Source organism: Marmota monax, unplaced genomic scaffold, assembly GCF_021218885.2.
Source record: "Marmota monax isolate L192 unplaced genomic scaffold, Marmota_monax_Labrador192_F-V1.1 WCK01_AAM20220418_F8-fsc00014, whole genome shotgun sequence".
Classification (NCBI taxonomy): domain Eukaryota; kingdom Metazoa; phylum Chordata; class Mammalia; order Rodentia; family Sciuridae; genus Marmota; species Marmota monax.
In genome coordinates this window covers 9,564,724-9,580,240 of record NW_026695222.1, presented here as the reverse complement: position 1 = coordinate 9,580,240, position 15,517 = coordinate 9,564,724, and the positions used below count along the sequence as shown (strand labels likewise).

The 15,517-nt window shown below is 41.8% G+C and overlaps 1 protein-coding gene and 1 long non-coding RNA gene across 2 annotated transcripts in view; one reads left to right on the top strand and one right to left on the bottom strand.

Moving 5' to 3' along the window:
- The window catches only part of LOC124085877 (attractin), a 165,586-nt gene extending 165,291 nt beyond the window's left edge, over positions 1 to 295 (top strand). The window contains exon 29 of the mRNA XM_058575316.1: positions 41 to 295. Within this exon, the coding sequence (XP_058431299.1) occupies positions 41 to 99 (59 nt within the window). The 3' untranslated portion in view covers positions 100 to 295. The remainder of the gene's footprint in view (positions 1 to 40) is intronic.
- Positions 296 to 1,388: 1,093 nt separating this feature from the next.
- Positions 1,389 to 14,688, bottom strand: LOC131423754 (uncharacterized). The gene is made up of 3 exons (XR_009225763.1): positions 13,842 to 14,688; positions 6,093 to 6,155; positions 1,389 to 2,220 (listed from the first exon to the last, which is right to left on the bottom strand). It is a non-coding gene; the product is annotated as an uncharacterized LOC131423754 (long non-coding RNA).
- Between the last annotated feature and the right edge of the window lie 829 nt (positions 14,689 to 15,517).

Sequence of the window (15,517 nt, the reverse complement as noted above, 5' to 3'; positions counted from 1 at the left end):
TCCAGGCTGGACTAATCAGTTAATTCTGGGACTATCAAAGGTGCCATCTTTGCATTGGGTTGGAGAAAAGGAAGCCTGAAGCTACCAGGGACATCTTGAGGAGAACCTGCCTGAGCAAGAGTCCAACTAAGAGAGAAAAAGTCAAGATGCAGAGCGAGAGAATGCAGAAGCTGACAATATCTGTGATGTGAGCCCATAGGTGTCTCCTTCCCCAAAGCTCGTTTGAGTTAGATTTCTGTCACCAGAAGACCCTCTTTAGGACCACATAGAAGTTCTTTCTCTCCATGATTTTTGTTGTTTCTATTAATCTTTAAAACCAAAGCATTCGAGGACAGAGGATATAGCTCAGTGGTAAAGCACTTGCCTAGCATGTGAAAGGCCTGGGTTTCATCCCTCGCACTGAAAACAACAGCAAACAAACCAAAAAAAGGAAACCCAAGCATTCAGTGTATAGTCTAAGAATCACAGTCAGCCTGTCCACCCTGGTCATGGTAACACATCTATCTGTGGTCTGCTATAGTAATTTGCTGTCTGTAATCTGCTTCATGAATTGGGAAGCTACGGTAAGCTTTCTGCAGCTGATGATCATGGCCCCTGAAGCGTAGTGCAAACCATCATGCTGGTGCAATGGGTTGTGTTTAATTCTACAAAATCTACTTGCTTTCTGGCCCATGGAAGGGGAGAGTAGATGAGGAAAGGTCACTCAAGACCAAGGTGGGACTACACGGGGCAGCCACCTCTCCACCTTTGTAGGTGGCCACAACCACTCAGAGGTGTGAACACTCCCTTTCTTTCAAGTAAGGAGCTCAAGATGGGGGTCAAGGGGGTGAGAGATGACTGTATACTGGAGTGTCAGAGGAAGGACACCCACCCCAGGGGCAGACCTGAGCATCTGGCAGGTGGGTGGCCAAAGACAGTAAGTCGTAGTTGAGTTGGGCCAGTGCCCCCCAGCTTCAAGTCCATTGCCCCTCAGCACCCCTGCTCAGCTCTAGGTTGCCAAGGCTCCCTCTGTCTTGCAACCACTTCTGTACCTCTATGCTCTCAGCCTGGTGCCAGCTCTGCTCTCCCAAGTCTCAGTCCTCAAGTTCTCGACCCTGAGCCAGGGGACCCCCAGGCTTCAGATGTGCCTCTCCCCTCAGACTTGGATTTCTCCTCCCACTGCCCTCTTTCAACCCATCTGGCTCTTCCAGAAGTCTCCATTTGGTGGGAAGAGCGGAAGCAGCGGTCCTCGGCTCTCTTAAGAAATAGTCAAGAGCACTGAGTTTGGCTTCCCCTAGGGTCCTTTGTGGCTTGAGTCCCAGGAAGTTTGAATACCTTTTCCTGAAGGTCAAGAGAGGAGGCAGGTATATATTAATCATGGTTTTTTATTTTCTCTACTTTGTGTCTGTATGTGTTTGGGTATCAAAACCAGGGCCTCCTGCATGCTCTTCAAGCTCTCTACTGCTGAGCTACATCCTCAGTCCTTTTGATTTTGAGAAAGGGTCTTGTCTATTTGCCAAGGCTGGTCTTGAACTTGCGATCCTCCTGCTTTTAGTCTCTCAAATATCTGGGATTATAGCTATGTCCCACCACGCCCAGCACAAATCGGAGACTTTTAAACTTTATCTGTTTCCTTAGTTATGCCTGGTATTCCACTGGCTAATCTGATTTTGTGCCAGTGCCATAATGATCATTGTAGCTTCACAAAATGTCCACTTTGGGGGAGGCACAGTGGACTCTTTTATCCCCACCCCCAATTTTTTCTTGGTCTAGATACATTGTAACTTTAAATAATTTTATTTATTGGAGGAACAAAAACATGGGAATTTTATTTTTGCTGGTGAACTATAGAAATGGAAATACTGTTTTCTTTAGAAATACTGAATGTCTTTTTTTCAGTTCTTCAAGACTGGAGGGCCACGACCATGCTTCTGGTGGAGAGTCAGCTTACAGAAGCTAATTAAGGTTATAGAAAACGCTTGGTCTCCGGCACTCAGGAGAACAAAATGCATTAGCAACTGAAGTACAAATAACATATTTCAAGTGAAACTTATTAAGAGGGTCAAGCTGGATCTTGTCAATAGGTCTCTTTTTCAATCTCGTCAGCTCATATCAGGCAGAGTGGGTCCATCAAGATGTGGATGAGTCTTGACTCAAGACCATCAGCTCCCAGCATCACCCAGGAAGAGATTTCTGCTTTCATGGTACAAAGGGTCCTCGAGGTGGCCACCTGATGGTTTGCTGTGGGAAATACAATTGCATGGTTCTCATGTCAGCATCACCCTTATGATAAGACCCGGAAGAGAGCTACGTTGCTTTTGTGCCTAGTGACTTTACTAAATTCACTTATTAGTGTCACTGGCTAGGGGTCTCAGGGGTCTCTCTTTAGAGCAGAGGAAACCTTCATTTGAACTCTCCAGGCTCTTGACCATGGTCACAGAAAGGAATTTCAGGACACTTCAAGTTTTAGTAGCAGAGGAAGAGGTTGTTTGAAAGCAAAAGATACACACCCTAGGAGCTGAGCTGCCTCTTAGGTGGGATGTGGTTTATAATGTTTAAGAGAGTGAATATTCAGAAGCAGGGGTTCAGTATGGAGAAACTTTTCTGGGAGACTCTTCATGGAATCTTACCCAACTTCATTAGCATCAAATCATGCAGCTAAAGGGTGGGTGACAACACATGGTAATCAGTCGAAATGAGTAGAAAGGTCAAGTTTGGTCAGGAGATTCTTCTGGTGTGCCCGTGTATGAAACCAGTGGGAGCTGGCTTGGAGAGCAAGGCCATCTTTTGGTCATAAAGATTGATCTTTATGACCAATCGGGTTTTGCCCGATCGGTTAGTGGCAGGATGCCAGGGACTGAGGCAGATCCCAGGCTGTCTGCAGGAGTCCTTCCTCCATACCTATTTCCCCCCCTACCCTATCTCTACCCTATCTCATTATATTTAATGCTTTATCTGTAGATTCTTTAGAAATTTTAGGAATACAATTATGCCATGAGTAATGATGATGTTTATCCTTTTCAACCTTTATTTATTTATGTACTTACTTACTTTTTTGTGTGTATTTTGGTAGTGGTTAGAACCTCCATTACAATGTGGAATAGAAGTGATAGCAGATATCTGTCTCATTCTTCATTAAGAATGTATTTTGCTGCTGACTTTCTATAGATCTTTCATCAGATTTAAAGAAATTTCTTTCTATTCCTAGTTTTCTGAGGTTTTTAAATGAAGAGATATTAACTTTTTATTAAATTTTTCCCTGAGCAATGAAGATGATCATTATTATTCTCCTCCTTTATGCAATTAATGTGAATTATACTGATTGCCTGTCTGATGCTAAATCAATCTTGCCATTTCTACATAAACCCACAGGGTCATGATTTATTAGCATTTTTTATTATTGACAGATTTTGTTTCTTCATTCTTAAGTGAGAGTGACTTGTAAATTTCTTTCTTATGATATTCTTGTCAGATTGTGCTAAGATCGTAACACAAATCGCAGTCTCTCCTTCTTTATCCTTTCTCAAGATTTACTTATATTGATATTATTTCTTTCTTTCTTTTTTGTGGTGCTGTGGATTGAACCGAGGGCCTTGTGCATGTAAGGCAAGCACTCTACCAGCTGAGCTATATCCCCAGCCCAGATATTATTTCTTTCTTAAAAGGCTATGTTACCAATGAAGCCACAAGGCCGACAGTTTTCACTGTGGGAAAATTTAAACTATGTATTGTTTTTTGAAATAAACATGGATTATTCAGGTTTTCTATTTCTTCTGGGTCAGTTTTGTTAAGTTGTAAATAGTCCTTTTTATAAATGTTTCTGTTCCATCTTTTATATTCTCAAATTTATTCACATGCAGTTGTTTATTAAATACTTTTCTGAGGGGAAAGTGTAGGATTTAGAGTAATCTTCCCTTTTTTATTTCCAACATTGGTATTTATAATATTATTCTTTTCAAATATCCAATTTAGCAGTTGGGCACTGTGGCGCATGCCTGTAATCCCAGCAACTTCTGAGGCTGAGGCAGGAGATTCCAAATTCAAGGCTAGCCTCAACAATTTAGCAAGACCATCTAGAAATTTAAAAAAAAAAAAAAAAGGCTGGGGATATGGCTCAGTGGTTAAGTGCTGCTGGGTGCAATCCCTGGTACCAAAAAAGAAAAAAAAAAAATAAGTTATGGTCCTTTTAATCCAGTCTACTGGACTTTTGTTCTTAGGTCATTGATTTCTATACTTAGTTACATTCCACACTTCCTTCTTCTTTCTTTTTTTTTTTTCAGTTTTAACTTTTTTCGCACTAGGAGATTGCACTCAGAAGCACTTTAACAATGAAATACATGCCCAACCTTTTTTGTTTTTCTATTTTGAAGCAGGGTCTTCCTAAGTTGCTCAGGGTCTCACTAAATTGCCCAGGCTGACCTTGTACTTGCTATCGTCCTACCTCAACCTCCCAAGTCACTGGGATTACAGGCTTGCACGGCCACTCCCTGCTCCGCTACTTTCTTTAGGCTTAATGAGCACTTCTTTTTTTCTAATTTATTGAGAGGAATGTGTTTTATAATAATACATGCTTTTGTTCTTTTCCTCCAGTATTGGAGATTAAACCTAGGGCACTCTAGTCCTGAGCTACATTAACAGCCCTTTTATTAAAAACTATGGGACAGGGTCTCACTAAGTTGCTGAGTCTGGCCTCAAACTTAAGATCTTCCTGCCTCAGCCTCCCAAGTAGCTGGGATTATAGGTGTATGTCACTGCACCTATCTCTGTTATTCTTTTAACTGTTCTGTGGCAAAATACCTTAAATTTTTATTTGAAAATAGCTTAAGTGGGAAATTAATCCCAATCTAAAATTTAGTGATCAAGTTCTTTTTTTAACTTTTTTCAGTTGTAAATGGACAAAATACCTTTATTTTGTTTATTTATTTTTATGTGGTGCTGAGGATGGAACCCAGAGCCTCACACATGTGAAGCAAGTGCTCTACCGCTGAGCCACAACCCCAACCCCAGTAATCAAATTCTTAATCAAATTGTGAGGATAAAAATAAAGACATTTAGGCTGGGGCTGAAATGGGAAATTATTCCCACTTGTGTTGCTGGGTGGGGGGAGTTGCTGGATGGGGCAATGTAAGAGTAAACCCTCATCTTCTAGAGGACATCAAGAGATAACTGGAGAGAGGTAAAACACAGCCAGAACAATTTAAATTGGGAGAGAAGGGAGTGGGAAGGTGTGAGGAAGGCTGCTGTTACTTTCTCTTATAAAGAATGGTAGCACATTTTAATCTTTTTCAATTGTCTCTAAATAGTATTTCCAGAAAAATAAAATTAAAATAAGAAATACTATGAAAATAAAAGAGAGAATCCCAGGGGCTAAAAAAAATCACTTTTAGCTTCAAAACTGCATAATTAATTACTGGAATAATTATCTCTTTTTTTTTAATATTTATTTATTTATTTATTTTAGTTTTCGGCGGACACAACATCTTTGTTTGTATGTGGTGCTGAGGATCGAACCCGGGCTGCACGCATGCCAGGCGAGCGCGCTACCGCTTGAGCCACATCCCCAGCCCCATAATTATCTCTTAAACCAAGAGGAAGCATATATGTAGCTCACATCAGTAACCATTATTAACATTTAGTGCCAAATTCTTCCCAAGATTCAGATTATCTGTAATTTAGTATAGGGTACATGCAAAACTGCCTCCCCAAGCCAGAACCTGCAAATCAAATATTTCCCTTTTGTCAACTTAGACTGAGTTTACATTAATGTAACTGATACGCAATTTTTCAGGATACATATAAAGTAATTTTGGTCTGTTGGGAAACATAGAATTATTATCTTATCTTTTTAATTTTAATTTTTATAGGACTAGGGATTGAACCCAGGGGTGCTCTAGCACTGAGCTGTATCCCAGCCCTTCACACTTTTAAATTTTGAGAAAGGGTTTCACTAAATTACCAAATTGATTTGACTTGCAATCTTCTTGTCTCAAGCTGGGATTATAAGTGAGTGCCACCGCATCTGGCTATTCCTTTATCTTTTATGAGCTAACAGCTGATTATGCAGTTAAGGACTTAATCAAAAGGACAGGTATGATTTATATGAAGGAAATTACCTGAAGAAAAGTCATGAAGAACTGCACCAGGTCCATAAAGTTGATGTGTTAAGAGAAGGCAATCTATGGCAGAAAAAGAGGTGGCAGATTAATTGGCTACAAAATAGCACCATTGATTCGCCCTCCTCATTTCAAGAGTTGAACTGAAAGACAGATTTTTACATTTTAAAGAAGTTAATGAAAAAAATTTTTCACTTAGGGCAAGGTCCTTCATCCTTTACTTTCTTTCCCTGTTGAGTTGTAAACCCAAGAGTCATACTCCAAGGGGCTGGAGTTGTGGCTCAATGGTAGGGTGCTCACCTGTCACACATGAGGCACTGAGTCTGATCCTCAGTACCACATAAAAATAAAATAAAGATATTGTGTCCACCTACTACTAAAAATAATAAATATTTAAAAAATGATATTCTAAGGCTTCCACACAACCTCCTGGAGCCTCCTCTGCACTGTGCACTGGATCTGAAGTTCCTTCAGTCTGCCGCCTCAGATTCCTATCCTGAAACCCCATTGGTGACACTGAAACCCCAGTGACAGGCAAATCGATCTGCTGCTCCTCCCTTGGACACGTGTTCTTTTCTGTTCTCTTGGTTCCATCCCAGTACTAATCCTTGGATCTACCTTAGGTGGGCAGGGTCTGTTTGAGCCCTTATTCCTTCAATATTTATGTACCCAATGTGTACTCACCTCAAGATACTTTATTTAAGAAATTGTCTCAAATTTTTTACATTGCCATCTGACAATTTGTTATCAGTTGGAACTCAAAATAATTTTACTCTATAGTTAACAGTCTTTAGACCCCCCTAAAAAAGCTGTAATATATTTTAAATCATTGGCTATAAGATACATTGTGATTTCAGCATTTTATTTTATTTTTTAATTTTTTATTGTGGGTTGTTCAAAACATTACAAATTTCTTGACATATCATATTCCACACTTTGATTCAAGTGGGTTATGAACTCCCACCTTCACCCCATACACAGATTGCAGAATCACATCAATTACACATCCATTGATTTACATATTGCCATACTAGTGTCTGTTGTGCTCCGCTGCCTTTCCCATCCTCCACCCTCCCCCCTCCCCACCTCTCCCCTCCCCTCCCCTCCTCTCTCTCTACCCTCTCCACTGTATAACCCTGAGGGTCTCCTTCCATTACCATGCAATTTCCCTTCTCTCTCCCTTTCCCTCCCACCTCTCATCCCTGTTAAATGTTAATCTTCTTCTCCTGCTCTTCGTCCCTACTCTGATCTTAGTTACTCTCCTTATATCAAAGAAGACATTTGGCATTTGTTTTTTAGGGATTGGCTAGCTTCACTTAGCATAATCTGCTCTAATGCCATCCATTTCCCTGCAAATTCTATGATTTTGTCATTTTTTAATGCAGAGTAATACTCCATTGTGTATAAATGCCACATTTTTTTTATCCATTCGTCTATTGAAGGGCATCTAGGTTGGTTCCACAGTCTTGCTATTGTGAACTGTGCTGCTATGAACATCGATGTAGCAGTGTCCCTGTAGCATGCTCTTTTTAGGTCTTTAGGGAATAGACCAAGAAGGGGAATAGCTGGGTCAAATGGTGGCTCCATTCCCAGCTTTCCAAGAAATCTCCATACTGCTTTCCAAATTGGCTGCACCAATCTGCAGTCCCACCAGCAATGTACAAGTGTACCCTTTTCCCCACATCCTCGCCAGCACTTGTTGTTGTTTGACTTCATAATGGCTGCCAATCTTACTGGAGTGAGATGGTATCTTAGGGTGGTTTTGATTTGCATTTCTCTGACAGCTAGAGATGTTGAGCATTTTTTCATGTACTTGTTGATTGACTGTATGTCCTCCTCTGAGAAGTGTCTGTTCAGGTCCTTGGCCCATTTGTTGACTGGGTTGTTTGTTCTCTTATTTTCTAATTTTTTTTTTTTTAGATTACGAAGAAAGGTCTATAATAATAACTGTGACCTTGGAATCACCTACAACATATTTATTATTGGCCAAATGTTAAGGTGTTTTCCCTTCTTTCTTTAGGAAGCCAAGCCCTCTTGGAGAGACAAAGGTACCAGTTTAGTATCTCTCATCTGGAAATGCTTGGGACTAGTATTTCAGATTTTGAATTTTTTTAAAATCTGGGAATATTTGTCTAGACATTACCAGGTGAACATCCTGAAGATAAAAATTCAAAATACAAAAGGCTCTGAAATCTGAAACTTTTTTTCCTGAAAGTGCTGAAATGGATTGGGGGGATTTTCTGATTGCAAAGGTAGTGAGAACTTCCTATATCACCATCTATTTTAATACAAAGAAGAAAATCTCATTCTTATTTATAAACAACTTACAGCATCATCCTTTTCAACAGTAGGTAGTTACATCCATAGTCTAAGAAACATAAAATCTGTGCTCCCTACATTTCCACAAGCTGATTTCCAACTCAACTTTCACCAAGGTACTTGTTTATGGCATGTTTGCCCCAAGAGCCTCTGGATGTGTCAGACAAATTCCAAGAAACTCAGAAGCCCAGTTAGTCCCAAGGATTTGAGAAAAATACAGTGGATCTGCACTTCCTGCACACTAATTCTGTGCTTAAGTTAAACAAATGTTTTCAGTGTGTTGAATTACTATCCTTGACACCAGCCACCAGAGAGCCTCCCTCCCAGTCCACAGTGGGTCCTCCTGGTCCTTCAGGGCCCAGCCCTATCACTTGTTCCCTCACCCAATACCAATGGGAACTGGCTCACTCTGCTCTAGGATCTCTTGGTGCTTGATTCACTTCCCTTTCAGGGCATGTGACAGTTTACCTTCTGGTTATATTCCACCTTCTATTACGGCTGTGAATTAAAAGACAACAAGATGTCCTGGAGAAGATTCCTCTATTGTTCACTACGAAGACACTGATTCCTGACTTTTTTTTTTTTTAAATGGGGATTAAACCTAGAGGCACTGTACTACTGAGCTACATCCCTAGTCTCTTTTTTAAATTTTATTTTGAGACAGGGTCTTGAACTTGGGATCCTTCTGCCTCAGCCTCCTGAGTAGCTGGGATTATAGATATGCACCATCATGCCTGGCAATTCCAGACTTTTGAATTGTTGTAGGAGAAAAATGTAAAGGTCATCTCTCTCATACAAGAACAGAAATACTATTGTATTACAAAAGTACCTTGGTTCCAACTCTGCAGAGCTTGCTGTAGTAGAACCCCTGGCCCCCCACTCCCACTCCTGTATCTGAAGCTGCCCTGGTGTCCAAAGGCCACACTTTGGGAAACTCAGAAATAAGAACTAAAAAAAAAAATCTCCTCCCATACTTATGCCATTGAACAAAATCTTTAGTTGTTTAGGAACTGCACTGCAAAACTAATCATCCTCACTTGTTTAGGTTAAAACCCTGAAGGGAGGTGAGGGTGGTGGGGAAAGATAGGATAGACGACAGTGTTTCGAAGCAAAAGGGCCCATACATGACCTCTGGGAAAGGAAGGTATTGTGGTTTGGATGTGAGGTGTCCCCCGAAAGCTCACATATGAGACAATGCAAGAAGGTTTGGAGAAGAAATGATTGGATTATAGCCTTAGCCTGATCAGTGAATTAAGGATTAACTGAATTGGTAGGGTGTGGCTGGAGGAGGTAGAAATGGGGATGTGGCTTTGGTGTATAAATTTGTATCTGACAAGTGGAGTCTCTCTCTGCTTCTTGGTCACCATGATGTGAGCTGCTTCTCTCTGCCACACACTCCACCATAATGTTCAGCCTCATCTTGAGTCCTGAGAAATGGAGCTGGCCTTCTATGGACTAACACCTCTGACACCGTGAGCTCTCAAATAAACTCTTCCTCCTCTGTAGTTATTCTGGTCAGATCCTTTATTCATAGCAGCACAGAAACTGACTAAAACAGGAGGAAACAGAGGATGCTTTAGCATTTTTAAAGTGCATAGGACGATGGAATGTCTGCATGGTGGGTCTATGGAAGCTCTGGAACCTCAGTGACTATTTTGCATCCATGTCTGTCTGTCATACATGAGTGAGGATGACTTCCCTCAGGACAGTGAGGGCCCAGGGCACTCAGAGCAGCAGCCAACAAATGAAGATCCGATCAGAGGAATATCCCCAAGTCTCAGGGGTCAATGAAGCCCAGAGGTTTTTGTATGTCTCTGAGAGAATGAAATGAGTCTCTATGAAAACTGTGAAGCTCCCTCTGCCACATCATTCCTGCTCTGTGCTTGCTTTCCTGAATTTTCTTCCAGCCATTCCCTTTCACCATTCTGTAGAATTCCTTTTCCATTTTATCACGTTTATTACATATTTAAAAAATCATCAGGGAACCACTTATACTTGGTTGAAATATCAAAACTACCAAAAGACTCGTCATGAAAAGCAATGGTCCTTGGCCCCTCTCTCCTCTTATTTCAGCTTGTCTCCAGAGGCCTCCACCTTTATGTTTTCCCAGTTCTTCTAGGAGTTACCTTATTATCACTAAATTTTTATTGTTTTTCTTAACCCATCCATTTTAGGTATCCTTTACTGACTTCCTACTGTAAGAGAAGGCAATTGAAGCCAATGGCCTGTCCCCTCCCTCCATCAGGGCTGATCACTGCTTAGTGCCTCTGTCAGTCAGAACCTGTGTTGTTACTCAGGGTGATGCTGGGGGAAGATGCCAGCAGACAGGAAATGGATAGAACACCTTTATGTGGGAAGAGGATGTGCCTGTTACACACAGCTGCCGGAACAGGAGAAAATACAAACATGACCCACTAGGGGCAGCTTCCCAGGCCTCCCAGCCCTCAGGGAGGAGCCCTGACACTTCTAAGGTGCTGCTGCTTGAGGGTGAAGACAGCTGGCTCCCTGGGAAGCTCCCTCTGCCACCCTCACCAGGGTGGGGGGGCGGGCTGAGAGAGAAGGAGCTCTGACCCCATCTCTAACATTCCACAGACTGCCCACCTGTGGCTAAAAACTACGAAAAAGAACAAAATTCTGATCCCTACCTGACAGCTGTTGTATCAACAACTGTGCAATGCCATGACACTGAGAACAGGGAAATAGAAAATACAGTGTTTCCTATAAGGAAATCTTCACATGGTGAGGAAACCAGTCTATGATGGTGGGCACTGTGCAGGGCAATTGCTATAGGGGGTACCTGAAGGTCATCAGGGGATTCTGGGCTTCTACCCAAGAATCCCACTTGAACTTATTGACTCAGGCTTGTCTCCTTCCAACCCACACTCCAGCTGCTGTCACAGGGTTTTTCTAAACACTCATCTATATCACTTCTTGATTTACAACATTTCAATGCCTTCCAGCGGTCTTCACACCACGATCACACCCCTCAGGGAACTGCAGTCTCTTCACGAGGCTCTACCAGCTCTCAGCTCCTTACTCACAAGCACCATCCTTCCTGCTAAGTTTCTGAAAGCAACTGGTCACTCTCTCCCCACCTCAAACACCCCCACTACCTTGCCTCAGGTTTCTTAGAAATCAGCTCTGGTGTGGCTTCTCCTCACATAGACTCAGGGCACAGGGAGCACTGGCTCCCTTCTCATGGCTCCCAGGAATACACAAGCACACTTTTTTTTTGGGGGGGAGGGGATGCTACCAGGGATTGAACTCAGTGATACTCAACCACTGAACCACATCCCCAGCCCTATTTTGTATTTTAGAGACATGATGAAAACCACAAAGCAGGACAAGAACCTTTTAAATGTAGTTTGAAACAAAGAAAAACTCATACATCACAGGTTAGTTTGAAAGGTATTTCATAACTTTTTACTTCCTAAGACTATTAAAGTTCAGATACTAGTGCCAGGAGTCAGATGACTACATTATCATTGTACAATAAATATCAACAATGAAAGTATATCTCGGGGTAAGCATATCGCTCAGTGATAGAGCACTTGCCTAGTAAGTGCAAGGGCCTGGATTCGATCCCCAGCATTGCACACACACACACACACACACAAAATAAATAAATAAATAAATAAATAAACATATATCTGATATTACACAGAATAACCAAAGGTGAAAACAACCCAGATATCCATCAACAGATAAGTGGATAAACAAATGTGCACAGACATACCATGGACTCTCATTCAGCTTTAACAAGAAATAGTGAAGCATCCTAAACAAGAACTTTGAAAAATTATGCTAAGTGAAAGAAGCCAGTCAAGAGCGAGCACACAGTATATCATTTAATTTATATGAAATGTCCAGAATGAGCAAATGAAGAGATGGGAAGAACAGGAGGTAGTTGCCAGAGGAAGGAGACATAGGGAGGGTTTGCTAACAGGCTTCTTCTGGAAGTAATAAAAATGTTCTAAAAGCAACTGTGGTGATGGCTACACAGCTCTGGGAATCTACTAAACCCTACAGAACTATGCACTTTACCTGGAAAAGTTGTATAGGATGTGAATTCTAATTCAATAAAGCTGTTACTTTAAAAAGTGTATTTGAAGGAACAAAAGTCTCACACACCCCTTGGCACAGCCATCTTGTTAGCACCTGGAAGCATCCCTGTAAAATCTGAATGGGCACCCAGTTCTCCTAACAAATCTGGGTTGCCTTCCCTGGTGGACTCTGGCCTCTTAGATGAAATGCTCAGCATGGAGAGGGCTTTAATGTTAGTTCCACTTTACAATAACAACCTCTGTTGCAGAGTGAGTGACGAGCCAGAACTCAGCCCCGCCACCCACCTCCTCACTGCACACACAACGCCTGCCTGTCCCTTCTATGTCTTGAACACCTACCCTTCCACACTGCGGGCACTTCAGAAGCCGCTGAGCCTCTGCTCACTGGGCAAACAACTAAGAAAGCTCTCAGAAAGACCAGGCTGAGGGAAGGGACCTCACCCACAGGAACCACTGGCCAGAAAAGGCACCCCTGGCCCCAACACACCCACCACTTTCCTACACACAGGTCTTTTCAGTCTGAGTATTTGGGGTTTTGAAAAAAAAATTTTAAACTGCATCTACAAAGATTTTATAGTTTGTTCCAACTTCCCTCAGCAGTTATAGGTTTTGATCTGTTCCTAATTATGGAAAGGAACCCCGATCAGTCCAGAGTGAAGGAACTGAAGTTTGGCATTACCATTTATAAAGCACTAATGTTGACATGAATTTCTGAGTCAAGAATTAGATTTCCTTTGCTTTAAAAACTGAGACTCAAAGGCACAAAGTCTTCACCTGCACTGAAAGTCACACTGAAACTGAAGCGAATGACCTAAGCTGCACCACTGAGACATTTCCCCACTCTCTTGCTTAAATAAGTCTCCACATTCTCATGGACTTGGAACTGTTGCTGAGAGGGAGGGAGAGAGAGAGGGAATGTGCATGTGAGTGTGTATGCACATGCAAACAATTAAGTGCTGTTTTACACCTAGAAAAGCTACAGCTCTGGGGGAAGTAGAGCAATAACAAGCCTCTTGTTGAAAACACAACATGTCCACCCAAAGGACATGGCTCAGTCGTCTACACAGCGCACAGCTAGACTGTCCCCTGTGCAGACAGCCAGCTTCGACTGTACTCTGGCAAGCAGAGAACACATGATGCCAGAGGTCTAGTCACACGGTTTGTAATCACTGCAGTCATTTGAACCAGAGAGCAAAGGACATGTTTCCCAGAGAACTTACCTGCATTTAAGGACAGCTTAGCTGACTCAATGGTGAGCAGCCATCACTTGTTTTCGCAAGTGTGGAAACAGCCCAGCCCAGGGAAGAAGCACCCAAACATGGGAGGAAATCAACATCTCTTTGATTCTTAAACGTAAAATTATTACCTTCCAAAGCAAGTGTGGGGAAGATCTCCTTCTAGAAGGACAGCTCTAACACCATGTCAGGGACTTCAGAGGGTGGAGCAACAGACCACTGGGAGGAAAAAACTAGAGCTGGCATTGGCCACGGCAGGGCTACCTCCACACAAGAGCTGCTTCTATGCATGAGCCCTCTTTCCCACCGGGGAAAACATCCGTGGCACAAGACAAGATTTTCACTAAGACTGAAAAATGCTGATCATTTCCAGCTACAACAACACAGCCTGCTGTTCCAGTGGAGCTGGACTATGACGATGTCAGTAAGAAAACAATCTCAACTTTAAACAGGTTAATCAGTCTTCTTACTAGATCCCAAATCAAGGAAGCTACGCAAAGATAATCCAACAAATGTGCGTGATCCATAACTCGATAGTGTCATATATTACTGAATTGAAGGTGTATCCGAGGCCTGAGGACATGGCTCAGTTGTAGAGTGTGCTTAGCATGCCTGAGGACCTAGCTTCAATCCTCAGCACAGGAAGGACTGGAAAGGGAAAGGGAAATGAAAAGAGAAAGGCAAAGACAAAGGGAAAGGAAAAGGGAGGAAATTTTACTGATGGAGTGTAGAGCTCAACCTACCTGAGATCAGAGAAGCAGTCTACAACCCGCTAGTGCTAGTCCAAATGCAGTACAGGGCGCGGAGGCTTCAAGAGGTCCCCCCTCCAGATTTCCACCTCTGGGGTACACACCCTGTGTATTCCTGTTCTCCTGTATGGTTGGACCTGACTTAAGCTGATGAGCCATTTAAAAAGAAGGTTTAGAGGTCAGAGCCAGAAGGCATGAGAGAAATCTGAAGGTTTAGCATTCATATTCAGTATTAAGTGTGTATGTGTGTGTGTGTGTGTGTGTGTATTATACATATAAAAATCTTGGGGCTAGGATTGTGGCTCAGCAGTAAAGTGCTCACCTAGCATGCGCAGGGCACTAGGTTCGATCCTCAGTACCACATAAAAATAAATGAATGGAATAAAATATATATATATATATATATATATATATATATTAATCTCAAACTTTTAGTTTTAAATGTTATATAAATGGAAGCATACAATAATGTGAATTTCTAAGAATATTTTCTTCAGGCAGCAAAATATCCTCAGGGTTTATCAAAGTCATTGTGTATCAACAGTTCATTTCTTTTCATGGCTGTATATTATCTTATCCCATAGTGTGTATTATTAGTCCAGTGTGTATGCAGCATAATTTATGGAGCTAATCACCCGTTGAAGGATATTTGGGTTGCCTCCAATTCTTGTCTGTTATGAACAAAGCTGTCAGTTACTGCTGTACTGTTACTACAAACACTGGTGACCAGGTATTTGTGTGACTATTGCTTTTCATTCCTCAGGCATAAATGCCCACGAATACAATTGCTGAATTATCTAGTAAGTACAGACTTAGTTTTTAAAATGCCAAACTATTTTCCAGAGTGACTGGACCATTGTACGTTCCCACAAACATATGAATAAACCATTTTCTTCCAATCCTAGGATTTGGCTTATAGCTATTCTAAATTTTAGCCACTTTGGAAGGTGTATAGTGATACTTCACTGTGGTTTTAAAGTGCATGTCTCTTAATGGTTATGGGGGCTGAACCTCTTTCATGGGGTTGCTATATATCTATCCTCTTGGGTAAAATATCT